This window comes from Erithacus rubecula (genome assembly GCF_903797595.1).
Source record: "Erithacus rubecula genome assembly, chromosome: 5".
Lineage (NCBI taxonomy): Eukaryota > Metazoa > Chordata > Aves > Passeriformes > Muscicapidae > Erithacus > Erithacus rubecula.
Window position 1 is genome coordinate 41,296,002 of NC_136687.1, and position 16,923 is coordinate 41,312,924.

Below are 16,923 nucleotides of genomic sequence, written 5' to 3' on the forward strand. Positions count from 1 at the left end.
TCTTTCCAACTTGCAAGAAACTTGTATATACAGGCAAATGTGACTGTAAATACCTGAGCTGCTTCAAAGAGCACACAAAAAGCAACTGAAGAAGCCCACCCATGGTTACACCAAGACAGTCTGCCCTGGTAACTGAATAGCTACTAACTTTTCAGGATCTAAGTGCATAAGTCTCTGCTCAGAGTAATTCTCAACTCTTTAAACAACAAAGCAGGTCTTTAGGAGAAAAGAAGTATCCAAAGGGCAATCCCAGGGAATACTTCGCTGAGGATAGGTGCAACATTGTGTAAGGACAGGACAATGTGATGACAGCTTGTCAAAGCTACCTCATGTGATATGACAAAAAGAAATTAGGGAGTATTAAACTGAAGAGGGAGCAGAAAAAATAATGCCACCTTACTTGGTATCTCTAGCGGTTCTGGGTTATTTGTGGGGTTGTAAGCTTCTGATACCTTTCCCTTAGCAAATGATAAATCACTATTCTAGAAGAGAGGTATTCAGACTAGGAGGCAAATAATAAACTAAGAAAAAGTAAGGGGATGTAGCAGAAAAACAATGAATGTACATTTACAGAAAAAATGGTGGAAAAAAAAAAAAAAAGCTCTGAGGCTCCTAAAAAGAACAAGTTTTTTAATTGCCTACACTAAAATTTTAGAAGCCACTGTAGTAAATGAGTTACTGGACCCACCTATTCTTTGATCACACCAAGCATGAAGACGTGAAGGCATAGAAACATTTTTCCATACCAGCAGAAACATCAGGTCCTTATATTCAGGATTTTCTCCCTGTCTTGCCTGCCACCACCCACTCAGCTCTCAAGGGGAAAAAAATCACAAAAAGCTTAACAATTATGAGAAGAGTAACAAAGAGAAAGCAAGTCTTTCCTGTTTCTGATGCATGCAGTTAAACACTTACAAACACCTGCACACTGGAAAGCAGCCTCTTTCCAGCCTTCCCTTGTGAACAGCAACAAATCTCTCTGATGCCCCTTAATTTCTAATTCTCTCCTGTACTATAGAATATTTTTCTACTAATTTCTCAAGAGTCCTTAAAAGTACTTCTTAAATTCTCTGGCCCCACTATCTTGAGGGACAAGCCTGTTGTCAGGTCTGTTGTCAAATAAATAAGCATACTTTTTCACTCCTAGCAGTACCTACTGGATAGCAAATGCATCTAGTTGAGCATTACAGAAAAAACTGATAAAATTCAACAAATTACACTACAATTCTAGTTGAATGACAAGTTATATCGCATAGACTAGCTGAAAGATTTTCTACTTGTCATAAAATAACAACCAAGATCTAAGCCAGAAAGAGGAAAAGAAGAAAAAGTACTTTTCTTTCAGTCTAATTTTCTGACTATACACAAAGTTAACTATGAGTCACTCTTTCACTACGAGTCACTCCACTGTTCTCCTCTGTCTGACTTTCAGAGAAAGGAGATAAATTCTGTTTATGTAATGGAATATATACTAAAATGCAAACAAAGAGGGGAGAAGGAATGGTTTTGAGGTCCCAGAACTACTGTCACCTATTTTGTTTGGACTGATTACATTTCAACTTGTTGATATCCCCCCAACTCTAAGAGATATATTAATCAAGTATAATAACGTAACACAATTTTTACAAGATTCTCTGCAAAGGCAGCCCAATTTAGGGTCATAAACGTGACAGCAAAAGACTGTAACATATTCTACTGATGACTGGATCCAAGATTTGCTACTGCACAGAAAAAACAAAGTGCTTTGACAGTATGACCTTGAAGTGGTAAAGCATGTGAGCTACGGTTGATCTGTATGTGGACCTTAACTTAGCAATTTCCCAAGTTTCAGCCACTCACCTTGATGTGAAGCACTCAAGCAATTCTAATGCTAATTTTGTCAGTTTTGTGGTTTACACTTCTCTCAAGTACATACAAATGGGTCAGTGCCAATAATAAGCAGGCAAGGAACTGTACATCATTAAGCAGGGCTCCCAGGTCAGTTGATTAAACTTCAACTCTTTAATCATGTGAATAGACTTGAAGCTTGGGACTAGAAGGGGAGAAAGCTGCGCTTGCATGTTGGTCATATAATGATCACAGGAACACTGAGAAGGTACTGCTGGTAATTCTGTGCCTTCTAACACATCTCCTTTGAGCACTAAGCCATGTTAGCAAATTCCATGGGTGCTGCACATTGGAGATGCCTTTCTGGTCTATTGAAACCCAGTGACCAGGCCCAAGAAGAGACCCAGATGAACCAAGCAGGCAGTGAACCAGAAGGTAAAAAGGCAGTAGCACAGGACTACCAATATTCAACTCAAAGGAACTGCAATGGGAAAGCGTGAGGCAGGTCCCAAAGAAGTGAAATTTGTTTGCTTAGAATATACTTTGAATTGGAATTTTCTGACCTCCCTAGAGGAATTATCTGCACACAGGAATGTTCCAGGTCTTGCTGTTTGTGGGACAAATGGGACATCACGAAAACAAAAGATGTCTTACCAACTGCTTAAAAGCAAATGAAATTACTTGATGTGAAGGGAATGACTACACTGCAATCTTAAAACCACATGTTAAATGAAGGTTAAACATTTGCACTCAGTGGCTCCTTGTTCCTTAGCCTCAGGAAGGAGTTGAGATTCCTCTTTTACAGAGCTTCATGTTGGAATCCCAGTCAGCAGAACTCTACAAAAAATAAGTTCTACATAAAATCATTATTTACCTCCTCTGCTTCTGGTAATAATTTAAGAAATTCATGTAGCAGTTCAGAACCATAGGGCTGACTTCTTCCATTATAAATATCTTCAATGATGGATTCGGCAGACCTTGAAAAAACAATTGAGCACACATATTTCTAACACTTGCAGGGAGAAGAGTTACACAGATTGAAAAAACCATGCCTGGGCTACTCAACAGAGTTAGTGGATGCTCAGTGTCCACAGCAGCACTGCACTGACACCATTTTCAGTGATGCCTTTACCGAAGGGCAACATTATCACCAATGAAACAGCTCGGTCTTGAAAAAGTTGCTCCATTGCCCCTTTCTAATAAAGAGAGGAAGCCAGTGAAAGGCAGCTCACAGACAGTGTTACATGAGGTAAAAGGGCTTCCCTTAACCACACCTGAAAACTCACTTCAACTGGTTAACATCAGCAGACTCTAAATGTTGGATACTAAGTCATAAACATACTCAAAATTGAACATATTAGATAACAAATTTTGTCAAATTACTTCTGAGAAAACTCCATAAAACTGCAAACTCCACAAAGAACAGAGAACATGGCATGTATTTTATGAAAACTACAAAGAATTCTTACTTTTTGAATTGTTTGAGAAATATCCCAATGTTCATACTTCGTTTTGCATCCAAAATGGAAACCTGAGAGACAAAGCAAGAGAGATTAATCTAACAATACCTAAGAAAATAGCATATAATGCAGATACATTTCTTAAATAAGTATGGATAACTGTTTGCACCAAATCCCACGCCAAATAAATATAGGGTCACTTCTTATCAACAAAGCTCATATACTACAAAACTAGTTTTTACCAGGGAAATATATAGCACACTCACATCACCCTTCTCCAACTGAAGCAAAAAAATCCATAGTATCATATAATGAAGGAAGGAATCAATACTTCTATTTCATTACAAAGTAAAAACATTCTTCATGCTTATTTCATAACCCTGCAGTTGCAAAATGTTGCTTATCAGGTAATACACTATATTGTATTTGAAGGTCCCAAGGTTAGTGAACACCACACTTCAAAACCCATGTAAACTCAGAGGTTTTGTGACAAACGTGAGGATGGGATTTCTAAGCAGAGGTCAGTTGCACTACTGATTTAATTCATGCCAACTAACAGTCACAGTGATTCAGGGGAAGATATGTAAGTTGATCTTGAAGCAACCCTGAAACACGTAATGCTCAAATCTGTTTGCTTACCTAGAAGCAAACAGAAATCCATAATAAAATAACAGTCTATCCCAGCTTTGTATTTTAAAGTTGGTTTGCTATATCATCTTACATGTACAGTTCTGAAGATTAGGTAGAGGGAAAAAAAAAAAAACAACCAAACCACCCCACAATATTTTCCTCTGATTTTGTAAAAAAATTTAAAATGAAAGTGCCTCTTCTATACTAGTTTTTCTTCCCATAACAGCATACAACTTCAAACCTGAGAGATTTGCCCTGTTTTAGCACATTTAACCCTTAAGGTTAAAATTTTACCACAGCTATTTTGGTGATAACGGCTACAAAAGTAATGAGATTTACAATGACAAGAGAATTGTTTCACCTTAACCGTTCCACCTGACTGCTACAATAAAAGAGCTCCGTACACATAGATGTTCAAGACTGCTGTTGGACCTGCACGCTGTTTGTGGTTTTGACAACTAGAAAGGCGTTTTGACCTTTGTGACAGTGCCCAGATTAGAAGTAGATATATAAATGCAGCATTGGCATTATCATGGAATTAAATTAGCCTGCAGTCAGCTGGTGACAGTGAAAATATAGGCATGATTAATGGGCTATCCTCAACATACATACACCCAGGAGACAGCCTCTTTGTCTGCTGAAAATAGTGAGTCATATTGAAAAGTTTTCTGAAATTCTGGAACTTCCTCTCTTCTGAAAACAGTAAAGACTAGGAAACACAGGAAATATCAGCATAATATTTTTAATTAGATGGTTGGTAGCCCAAAGCCCTTCAGTTTTAGCATATGCAGAGATAAGGGGACAGATTGTGATTTATTCTCCTGTATCTTAAGAGTTGTGGGGCCCCCAACAGATCATTAAGGAAAAGCCCCTTAACACAGGACAGGTTCACCTATCTCTCCCCCTGTAGTATCTTATCTTTTCCAAATGTTTTACTGCAGGGACCTCTCACTGACCTCTCTAGCTGTAGCTCCAGTCTCTATTGCTCTAGTCACCCCTAATTCTCTGATTTCTCTGTACTAGTTTAAGCCTATAAGCTTTACCATAATTTGGCTTCTGGATTGTTTGGGTTTTTTAAGCATATTCAGAGTTAATCTTGTGTACATTTTTTTAAATCACAGGCAGTAACTGTAACAAGGAGACTGATCATCAGCTGAGCAAACCTTTGTTTTCCATGGTGCAACTCAGATTTACAGTATGACCTCAAACATATTATGTGATTTTTTTAACATCTTCCCTTGAAGAAAAACAACAAATGGGAACATATACAGCTGAATTTGTCTTATCAGGACAACAAAAAAATATCACAGCTGTTCTTAAGTACCAGGATTTTACATACATTTCTTGTTCTGTATATGACTGTACTCTATTTTCCCTCTGATTTCTTGTTTAACCACACAATTAGAACAAGTCTCACTTTTTGGTCACTCTTTGCTTGCTGTCTAATTCAATTTACCAAAAGTGTTTGAAACTCCTGTCGTTACATAACTACCTTCAAGGGGTGTCCAGATGGGAGCGAGCACAAGGAGGAAAAAAGGGGAACCTGATAGATATCTCATAAATACAAGTTCCTACTCCTTGCCCACAAATACACTATCTTCCATCTCACATTGAGTTGGTTATTAGATTCATAACCTCAGCCTGAACATCTGTTCACAATGCCTACTCTTCTCCACCGAAATTTCATTTGATTTCTTTCATGCAATCGTCTGCTGTTGCTTTTTACCCTTTGAACATTACAACAGCTTTTTCTAAATTCTGCTAAGTCAGCTCCTGTCTTCTTTTCACACCATCAACACTGCTGATGGCACATTTCAGGTCTTTGTTTGCCATCTAAAGAAGTTTTGAAATGCTGTCCCACCAATAATACCTCTGGACTTCTTGAGTCAAAAAAGTTACACTGGACTATAACTGAGAATTGAGAACAGGCATTCCCAGTACCATTGAGATTCCCTATAGCAAAAAAGCCTCTCATATGGTTTCTTATTATTTACTTTAGATAAATTCAGAAGAGCTTTCTCCATTCTCATCCTCCACTCTCTGAAACTGGGAATACAACAATTCTCTCAGATACTTTCCACCATCTCCACACCTGCACTTTGCAAGCCCATGCAAAACATCACAAGTCACACGCACTTGCCACCTCTGCATTATAAACAGTGCAATCTCTAAAGGTTAGGAAGGATATAAATAACTTCCCATTTCAACTTCCACTTCACATTACAACACACTAACCATCATTCCATGCCTGGAGTCACTATACAGTAGAGTGAATCTAGCAGCTTACTAAAGAGCTGTCCCCACTCTGTGTCATCCTCCCATGTCATGCTCCTAGCCTGCTCTTTCCCTTAGGCAGGCACTGGTACTCAACTCATTTGGTTCTTGCTGTTAGTTGTTCTCTGGATTAATAGCTTGAATCAGCTCTCAAGAAGGTAGAATGAACATCAGAGCCAGCACAGAGAAAACAGAGAGGGCATGTCTAGGAGAGGGGCCAAGAGACATCCACTTCACTCCTTCCATCTTCCTTCTCTCTTCCTCCCTCTTCTCTGTCCCCTCGTACAGGTTCTGGAATTCACTGCATCCTTTTGAAGTCATCAAGTCATCAAAACTCACTCGAAGAGCAGCAACTACTCCAGCAGAAAACAAATGAAAAATTCCACAGCTCTGCTGAACTGCTTACTTAAATATGTTTACAGAGGGTGTAAGAGGTGTATTATATTCTCCAATAACTGTCCAGAGCCAGTGGACAGGTGGGGTGAGGTTAGAGACAGGAGCAGAGGCATAGTTTGATGGAGAAATCATGACTAGCTCCTCTGGCTGACAAGAAGATATTTTGCCCACTCCACTGCCAGGCTGACTATATCCTGGGCCAGTACCTGTTGTGCCACACTGGGACACCACTGAAGGATGGGGAAAGTAAATTGGCGCGTAAACCTAACCTTGCACCCCTATTTTTAGAGCCTCAAATTACATGGAGCCATAGGGAAAATTAAGCCTTTAGTCAAGGAAACATGTTAATTAATCTCCTAGGTGTTTGATGAGGCATTGTTTACAAAAAGGAGAGCATTTGCTGCAGGAGTTTGACTCAAGCCTCAAAAGGGATTTCTGATATAATGATGATATTACATCTAAACTCCCTGTATAAATCACTGTCGAGTGAGGAATTAAAAGGACATGCAATGTTGTAGGCTCCTACATGTGTAGAACTTTTACCACAACTGCTCATGATTTAACAATCAACAGTGATCTCTGGCAAAGGTATGAAACCCCAAATCTCCTCCACAGTCTGTAGGGCAGGGCCCTCAACAATGGCTGAAGAGTAACTCCTCACCACTTCCACTGATGCTACACCATTGCACCAAGAGGGACCCCATAGGGACAACAGAGCACTCTCTGGCCCTTCTCTTCCATACAGCACTTTGGACACATGTTTTTTTCAGATTTGAATCCAAGTAAAAGTTGAGTTTGTGAACTTGAAGTTGTCTTGAAAATTCACTGCTGGCATACTAAGCCAACTAGGCTAATTCCCCTATGTAAACTTCTAAGAACATTTCTCATTGCTAGACCATAAAGCACTGTCTAAAATCAACTCTTTCACACAAAAGGAACATAGAATAAAATATATATTAATATAATAAATAAAATATATGTTAAAATATATAATATGTTTGGCCTACCTGCCCCTGACTGGCCAGCAACAAAGTCACACACAGAATTAAAGCTCCCTCAGCCCCACACTAACACGCTGTCCACAAGGTCACATTGATTCTGTGTGCCTCAGCCTGTCCCCAGCTCCTGTCAGCCACTACAGATTTTACCAGAGTGAGCTGAGGATAACTATCCCGCATTGAAACAAGCGATGGCAACCGACAGCACCAGTCGCAGGAGTCACAAACAAGGCCTGTGTTCCTATCTTCAGCCCCTTGACCATGCCTGCAATAAGGTGAAGCACGTGAGCTGCTGCGTATCTGTACTTCTGCACTTCCAATAACACACAGCTTCTCAGGATTATCTCCTTCCCTCCTTGCTAAGCAGATAGAACTGCAAAGTCCATTAACACATAAGAAATTGCTCACCACTGTCTGACACACTGCTGCAGCATGGTTGACAAAGCTTAGTGAGTGAGTGGAACATTTTGTCACTTAAGTGGCATCATTCAGAAGCAAGTCCTGTTGCCTCACTACTTGCCGCATGTGAAGTCACCACAAGAGCCCTGAACCAGCGTGCACAGGGATCAAGGAGTGAAAAATGCACTGCACCACCATACCAGCTCCAGACAGATGCACAAAAACTATCACTTTTAGCAAGGCAGGGTTTTGTTTCCAAGGCATTGTATCTTGGTGAATCCCTGATTTTGCAGGACTCGGATTTTAGTCTCCACCACTGAATGAGTTCTGGAGCACACTGGGGTTTTCTCTGACCTACCTATTGCACACTATGGGCCATATTCAGTTTATGAAACTTATTGTAATATTTACTAGAACTACATATTTACACAACAGTCCTGAAAGGGGGAGCTTCTATGGAAATGTAGGAGGCCAGAGCTCTGTATGGCTGTACTCAGCACAGGAAGTCCACTCACTACACTCCTGATTCGCACATGAACATAGCCTGAAAACACTGTAGAAGTTAATCACTACCTCGATGATGGCCCAAATTACTACTTCCCGATGTCAGGGTTTCAGAGGCTACAATACACATGCCTTTTTAAACCTTTAATTTCAATATGTACAACACGCATGCTATCAGTGCATTGGTTTCTCATCTTGTCGCTTTTGATCTTATTTTGACATCTCCTGAATCCTGCAAGATATCAGCAACTTCATGTTCCTATTTTCTCACTAAAAATTGATGCATTGTTACATATCTTAACCCCGTGCCCTCTCTATTTTGTTTACAAGCTAACATGTATGTAGACACACACTAGTGATCACATTTGCATTTCAGCCCTCCAATTACTTCAGAGAAAGATCACTTGAGACAATTAAATTCAGACTTCATGAAGCAGCTGTCTATAAATGAGGATTTAAGAACTAGAAAAGCTACTTATCAGTTCCCTGGAGAGTGTCTGAACCTGAGAGTACTTGATATAGAGCACTCCTAGCCACCAGAACAGGAATCAGTGGCAACCTTGGGACCTTTTTGGAAGAATGTCTTCATGTCCAGAAAAGGTAGGGAAAATGAAGTAAAGTTCTTCTTAGCAGGAAAGCCATACTTTTGAAAGTGGAAACTTCAAAATTATCAAATAACAAGTATTCTTAATCACTATATTATGTTCTATAACTTTGTGGCCATACTGGCACTTCCCTTCCTGATGTCTCTAGGATCCTGTGGGCATATAAAGCACTAAAATAGGACTCTCTTCTCTCTGACCTGGTACATGTTTGCATCACAGACATAGAGGAAGAGTTGTAGAAACAATACAATTGTCTTCCCCACTGGAAACTCATGGGTTATCCAACATGAGTGAATACAGATGCTTTCAGCTCCCTCCACTTATTCATATTTATTGTAACAGGTGATGGAATTACAGCACTCAGCAAGTTAAAATAATAAAACACAGTTAGCTCTTTGAAAAATAAGCGCCACTAAGAACAAAGAATTTATGCTTCCCATCATTCCCTGCTCCTTTGAACCAAGACAAATTTGCCGTAAGGATGAAACATGACAGAGAAAAAGGCAAAGCAGAATTCACATCAACTCCCATAGTATCTTGTAAAAAAAGATTTTACTTCAATTCTTACCTCCTCTTTAGTCTCTTTAAATGAAGACTTTAAAGATCGGTTTCGAGAGTCCTGGGGTTTGGCTTCTTCCTGCTGCCCAAAAAGTTCCTCAATTGTCTTCGTATCAATTTGATACTGTGGTCTTGCAGCAATTGTCCAGATATTGTTTTTACCACGGACTTGCTCCTCAGGGATAGTTTTCCAGAAAAAGCTCCGCATTCGTTTTTTTTTGCCGTGGCCGTCATGACCATTTACCAGCTGTGGAGGCAGAGGTACGTTTGGGCCAGGCAGTGGAGGAGGCGGTGGTGGCAGGGGCAGCATTCCTGGGGGAAGCGGAGGAGCTGGGGGAGCCCCTGTGAGAGGACATGGTGCAGGAGGCAATGATGCAGGCTGAGAAAGTTGAGGTGCGGTCGTTATATCCTCAGTCATTAATCCCGTTGCAACTGGAATAGCACCATTTTCTTTATCATTGACCAAGGAGAGACAATTCATAACATGCATTTTACAGCCTCTCCAAAAGGGAGAGTGTTACTTCCTTGGATGGGTTTTAAACATTGAACAGTCAGCGTGGCAGTCACTGGGATCACGCCCTCTCAAACCCTATCTGGCAGTACTGGCAGCACAAGAAGGGATTGTACCATCTCCACAACCTGCAACAAAGGACAATAGGGACATTAAGAACACAGACACTGGACACTGTCCCTTGCACTGAAAAGACACCAAAACTAAGGTACAACAGCTATCAAGTTTTCAATCCAGAAGAAGGGAAATTTAGTGAATCAAAAGTCTTTCACAGGGCAATTGTTTAATATTTATCCACACCAAGATTTCAAACAACTTTAGATGTCTAGATTTCAAGAACATATATAAATCAAGAATATCTCTAAATTACCCACAATAAGTACCAAAACTACCTATTAATCTCTTTTCAGTGCAGTTTTGTAAGATTATATTTATCTCAAATTATTAAAACGAGTATTATTCCACTCCTAATTTCAGATATGCTTTTAAAGCTGACTGCACACTAACTATTGTACTGGATTAATTGCAGCAAACAGACTCTGAATCCTCTAAACTCATGGCTCAAATCCAAACTGCATTAAAATAGCTAAAAATTTGCTGATGATTTAACAGTCTAGCCTAGTGCAGAACTTTTTTTTCCTTTGTATTTTTCACACAATTGTCAATAAGGGCAAAAATAGTATGCAGTCCCTAAAGTCTCTGTTTGCTGAGCATGAACTTAAAAGTATTATTGGTCTGGCTGCATTACCCCCCAAAACACACCCAGAAAAGAAAGACCACAGTTTGAGTAAGCTGTCCTTTATAATTTACTTCAGCAATTAGGTTAACAGTGTTAGTTCAATAACAGAAAGAGAGAGAAAGCACAGAGAAGCTGGTAGTAACAGGACTCTACACATCCTACACATTGCACATATGCAAAACTTTAAATACTTCGGGAAGCTTTTACCTCTAGATTATCTCATAAAACAACAAGAATCACAAGGGGTTTTAGCACTTTTCTTATACTGTCACCTAAATAAAAATGCTGCTATTAGCAGCAAACCTACAGGTAAGAGCATGACTTCCACTAAAATTCCCACACTTTTAATAAGCCGAATCTCTTGAAACATATTTAATTTACAAGTCTCAGATAAATCAAATTAAAGAGGAATCTCATGATTTTATGGAAATTTAGAAGACATCTAAAAAAATATTTGGGAATTTACAGGAAAAAAAATTTAAAAATTCAAAGATGACACACAATACAAAATTAGATAGGAGACAGACAGTCCCTGAGCAAAACTCAGTCTCAGGAAAACTTAACAGAAAAAGCTCAAGTAATGCACTGGCACAAAAACAATTCAAATCAGAAATTCAGCAGTGACTTACTAGTATGTCTCCTCAGCAGGGTTCACATGCAGCTAACAGCAACCCAGACCAATTTGACATCGTATAATACTGATGAATAAACATCACTATTTTTGCCAGAGATCCATCACTAGACTGTACATGAACAAACAGACCTAAATCACAGAAAAAAAGCCTTAGGGCAAATTTTGTCTTGGTCTGCAAGGACACAGCCATTCACAACTTCACTGAAATCAATGGAAAACAATACAAAATCATGCACTTTGTCTTCTCAAAACCTTGCTCAGGTAGCAATGAATTCCTCTCTCCTACTTCAGGTTTTCTCATCTCATTCCTTACACTGTCTGGGAGTTCACAAGAATAGAAAACATATATAAAAACCTCTATGAGGTTCAAATCACAGACATGACAATATTTTAATGGCACGGTAAAAAGGACAGAAGCTACAAAGAAATTGGATCAGGATAGACTCTTTCAAATTTAAGTCAGCATTAATACCCAGCTGCTATTACAGGGCTCTTTATGTTCACACCTCTCCTCCCAAATTCATGATCATAGAAGCAGGGAGGCATAAAAAAGCAGACGCAAGGTGGTGGAAAGAGATTAACCACTCAAAGCAATTAAGTGTTGCATTAATTTGAAGAAATACTCAACTAGGAAAAACACTTTTCCTCCCTACTACTTACCTAAAAATGAAAAATGTATTAGCTATTTTTCCACCACCACAAAGGAGTATTCTACATTATTATTTTCTAACTTGTGTTCCCATACATTTACAAAAGAAAAAAGGAAAAAAATAAACAAAAGAAAGAGACACAGACTGATCGACCATGCCCAGGCAGCATTCAAGAACCTAATTTTGAGACTTTTGATAAATCCATATGCTTTAGGAAAAACAGGATCAAATCCTAATGGAACAGGGTTGCAGGAGATTAATCATTTGAGTCCCAGTGTTAACACAGAGGAGAGGAAAACTACTGATCTCAGACCTGAGCGCTTCTGAGCTAGACTCCTATTGAAAAGAGTGGAAAAGGCACAGAGAAGAAAACATCCCAAGCTACATGTAAAGATAGACAGAACAGGAAAAACTGTTTTTAATCCAACAAACCCCATGCTTTATACAAGGTAACAGCCAGAACTGGGAAATGGGAGGAACCAGCATTTGGAAGGAAGGCATAAAAGAAAAGGCACAGCATAAAGACTGGCATTCAGCTCTGTTTTCTGACAGATAAGCAGGATCCAGGTGATAGGGGATGGTGGTCTCGAGTTACCAGATACCAGGAGAAGGGTCAAAATTCCCTTCTCATGCTGCCTCTCTGGAGGAGCGGATCAAAGCTGTTCCCAGCGAAGGCTCCCACCACTACGGTGGATGGGAGAGAAGCTGCTAGCCAGGACAGATTATGGGCTGCCCGCTGGTATCAGCAGGTGCCTCTGAGCAGGAAGTACAGCAAGAGGAGGTGGGGAACAATGCAACCATTCCAACTGTGAACTACAGATTACCAAGACACGCTGGGACTGGGATGTGTAACAGAAGCCAAGCAATATTTTAACTCCTAAGGAGTCTCTCCACACTTTTTAAAGGATTAAAGGGGAAAAAAATAGACCAAAGGACAATCGTTTAAGATGTTGCAATTAAACCTCGTTGTTGCACGTTTGTTAACCAAAACAGCCAGAGAAGCACCAAAGCTCCAAAGTAATGTCTTTACTGCACACTTTAATTGTGCCCATATTTGGCATAAAAGAAATATTTTATTTCTTTGTCTCATTCATTGTTTTAGCCAAGCTAATCTAACTTGGAAATGTAATTTTAAAATTAGAGGGTGGGGGCAACTTTCTCCCCAGGTAAGAGAAACACTCTAAAGCAATTTGTTTCCTGCAAAAAAGGCAGTTGTCACTGAGACGGTGACGGACTCTGTTTGCATACACAAATTAACAGGTGAAGTGCACGACATACTGAAGGGCATTTCATAATTCATACTGCAAGACACGACTCCCTTTAATTCACACCTTATGCTCTCCCCTACCCACGTTTCTGTATCAGGTGCCCTTCTAGCTCTCATGGGAACAACGCCGAGCCCAACCACAGCATCTGGGCGTCTGTGTCTCAACAGCAACCCTACAAAGAGACAAAGGGAGCAACTACGGCAGGCAGAGAAGCTGCAAACGCCAATAACCAGTCCCTGATCCTACCAAAACCTGAGGGATACAAAGAACACGCAGGTCACGCTATTCAGCGACTTCGCACTTCCCCACTCAATGCATCCCACGAAAGTCCAGTGCGGACTGTGTCCCTGCCAGCCGGCCTGGGCCAGGCAAGGACCCGACGGGACTTGGCCGCGGGGCTCGACTCCAGCTACTTTTTGTTCGGGCTCCCAGGAGCCGCGATCGCCCCGCCGCAAGAAAAGTGCTCCCATGGGAGCAGCCCTCAGCCTCATCGCCGTGTTCTCCGACCGGACCAGGTGTCTGGCTGAAGTGTCCCGTGGGGGCTTTGCCGCCTAGAGCACCCGAGAGACAACGACAGATCCTTACTCCGGAATTCTCTTTCACCGATGTCGCAGGCCACGGGGCGCCGCGGAGGACGCTGGCGGTCTCGGCTATACCCGAGGTAACACCGCGTTCCCTGCCCCCCGGCTCCTGCCGGACGCCAGCGCCCCGAGACGCGCCCCGGCCCGGCGGGAGCGGCACGACCCCGCTGTACCCTGCAGGACGTGGCGGGGCCAGCGCTCGCCCCGCCAGAGAAAGCCGGGGGCGCCCCGAACAGCGCCCGCCCCGCCGCGCGAGAGGAGCGGCGGCAGCTGCTCTCCCGTCGTGGCAGGGGTCGGCCGGGCCCGCGGTCCCGCGGGGACGGGAGCCCGTTTCCCCGGGAGCTCTCCCTCCTCCTACGCCTCGGGAGGGCGGCGAAGGACCTGCCCGGCCGCGACCCCCGGCAGCGCTGAGTCCCCGCCCGGCCCAGGGGTCCCCGTGCCCCCAGCTCACCTCGGCGCCCGCGGGAGCACGCGGCACAGCCTGGTCCAGTACCGCAGCCGCTTCCTCCCATCGCGCCCGGCCCGGCCACACCGCCGGAGCGCGGGGCGGAGCAGCGCAAGCGCGGCCGGGCGGGGCCGCGGCAGGTGACGGTGGCAGCCCCGGGAGCGGTCCAGCGGCCTGGATCCCCAGTACCCGGCTCGTGCCACCAAAAAAGCCCGTGCGGGGCGAGAGCGATCCGCGACCCACCGCCGGTGCCGCGGCGAACGGAGATGCGCAGTGGCGCCTCTGGGAGCACTGAGTCTATGCCAGCTCCGGCTGAGCTGATCCACCGACACATTCATCCATCCACCATTGCCCGCATGCTGTCACCGCACTCACAGCAACTATTTCTATAGAAACAGGAGAGCAGTGCTACCAGCAGCGCGCCCAGCTGGAAGGAACGGGCTCCTCTCCACGGTTGAAGCCTTTCGCCCTCTGCCCACGCTCCCGAGCAAGCGCATCCCTCGGTTCATCCCGTATCCCTCACCCAGCTGCTCCCCGCCGGCTCAACCCTGCAAGCTCTGGGGAAGCAGGCAAGACAGACCCTTTGTGACTCCAAAACGGACGGTGTGAGAGAAGTGCAGACGAATTAAAAATGTGATCATAGCCCTGGGTTACAGTGCTCCAGGCAGCAGCATATGTGAGTTGTGGATACCCGAAAGCCAAAGTACCATTCACTGATAAGACAGCAAGCATATACAAATGGTTCTAAAATATTTTATCAAGAGATCAAATCCTGTTCCTAAAAAACCCCACCGTTTTCCCAGGAAGAGTAAAGATGAAGAACCTCACTCAAGTCAATTAATAATCAGCGCACACACCCCAACACTACTTTTTACAGAAGGCAAATTCCAAAGGCAGAAACAGAAACTTGCCCTTTCCTGAGAAAGGACGGAGGAAGGAAGAAGAAACTTCACTTCCAATCTTGCTTAATAGGTCACTACAACTTCTGAGCTGAGCACAGGAGAGAGAAAATAACATCTTGGCACAAGCAGGGGTGGGAAGAGGGGAGCAGCAAGACAAAATCATGTCTTACCTGAGTGTGTAGGACCTCACCAGTGCTATTTACTCTGCTCAGGTGTTGGGAGACAGGAATCAGAGGAAGAGTGGGAGCCCAGGCCCATGGTCACTGAGGTTACACCATTCCTACTCACAGTTCTGCAGCCAGAGATCTGACCTACTGGTCTGGCAAGACAGCCTGCTTGAGTCACCTCAATTTTAAAAAGTAATATTAGAACAAAAGGAAAATGTAAGGAATGTAATGCCAGAACCAAATCATTTAAGCTGAAAGTCCACTGAGTGAAAATAGTTCAATTGCAGTAAAAGTCAATTCCCATCACAGCACACATCTCCATTTGGCAGAATTAGCAGCAACTGGAGTGGACACGTTCAGCTTTGAGCCAGTGTGGACATTCCTCGAGAGTGTCAGGTCAGCCCTGAGGTCATCAGCAAGGAAGTGCTTTGACACTTGGACTGTGACTGCTTGTACTGGAGCCAAAGGGACATGTTTTCATTGCTGCCAGTCATGAGCACAAATGGTCTCTCGCAAAGATGGAAAGAGCAACCCAAACAAGAGACTTGCATAATGGCATTGTATTAAAAAAAGTCAGAACCCAAACAGGACAGCAGAGGAGCTAGTCCAGATGTTAAGTTAAACTCTTCACTCTTCCTCACCCTGTGGGTTTGTTCTCCCTTAACTTTTCCAAAACATGTCAGCAAATTAATTTTAAGTTTTTAGCTGATTTTTTTTCACCTAAACACGTAACACTCAACAGGCAAATATTTTGCCCACATGGCTAAAATTAATCTGAGTTATAAACAACTGAAAACAGGTCCTTACAGTAGGAAGTATTAGGCAACTTTAATAATAGGTAGATCAAGCAGCCCCACCTATAATAAACAACAAATGCAACTCCCTAGAACAGATAGCATTTAAATGAGTTGGTATACTGCAAAACCAAATCATACTGTTAAATTTTTAAGATTTCTAGTTAATGAAATGCTCAAGACAGTTTTTGCGATGACTGCTTTTTCTAAGGCATTTATTTTTCTTATGAGAAATAAAAAACCACCTTTTCTTCTGTAAACTCTGCTTTTCTTCAGAGTACAGAGCTTCTAATTCTTTAGGCTGAACACAAATCTACTAACTGAAGAGATCTAATGGAAATAAAGCAATTTATACCATCTGAAAAAAGGGGTTAACTTCATTACAAGCCCTCAATTCTACAGCGTTTAGGCGAAAGGAGGAGAAAAATTTACTTGGACTCTCCTGTGACATTAAAACCAATTTATATTTGGCTTCAAAATTAAGCACTCTGTTAGGTAAGCTTTCAAAACAAAACCCTGCAATTAATTACCATCATCACATAAAACTATCACGATGTGTACACACATGTAAAAAAGGCAAA

General features: G+C 42.2%; 1 protein-coding gene and 1 long non-coding RNA gene across 5 annotated transcripts in view; one reads left to right on the top strand and one right to left on the bottom strand.

Annotated features, from left to right (window-relative positions):
• The window catches only part of FHDC1 (FH2 domain containing 1), a 35,292-nt gene extending 20,694 nt beyond the window's left edge, over positions 1 to 14,598 (bottom strand). The window contains exons 1-6 of one of the 4 annotated variants that reach the window (XM_079305371.1): positions 14,486 to 14,571; positions 13,517 to 13,625; positions 11,772 to 11,853; positions 9,662 to 10,290; positions 3,297 to 3,358; positions 2,702 to 2,804 (exon numbers count right to left, since the gene is read on the bottom strand). In XM_079305371.1, the coding sequence (XP_079161497.1) occupies positions 2,702 to 2,804; positions 3,297 to 3,358; positions 9,662 to 10,141 (645 nt within the window). In that variant the 5' untranslated portion in view covers positions 10,142 to 10,290; positions 11,772 to 11,853; positions 13,517 to 13,625; positions 14,486 to 14,571. Of the gene's footprint in view, positions 1 to 2,701; positions 2,805 to 3,296; positions 3,359 to 9,661; positions 10,291 to 11,771; positions 11,854 to 13,516; positions 13,626 to 14,038; positions 14,136 to 14,485 lie in introns of those variants that run through there. The other 3 variants (XM_079305372.1, XM_079305370.1, XM_079305373.1) reach the window with 3 other exon arrangements.
• A 71-nt stretch (positions 14,599 to 14,669) lies between these two features.
• LOC306801923 lies at positions 14,670 to 16,186 on the top strand. Its single transcript, XR_013774221.1, has 2 exons — positions 14,670 to 15,182; positions 15,878 to 16,186. It is a non-coding gene; the product is annotated as an uncharacterized lncRNA (long non-coding RNA).
• The last annotated feature ends 737 nt before the right edge of the window (positions 16,187 to 16,923 follow it).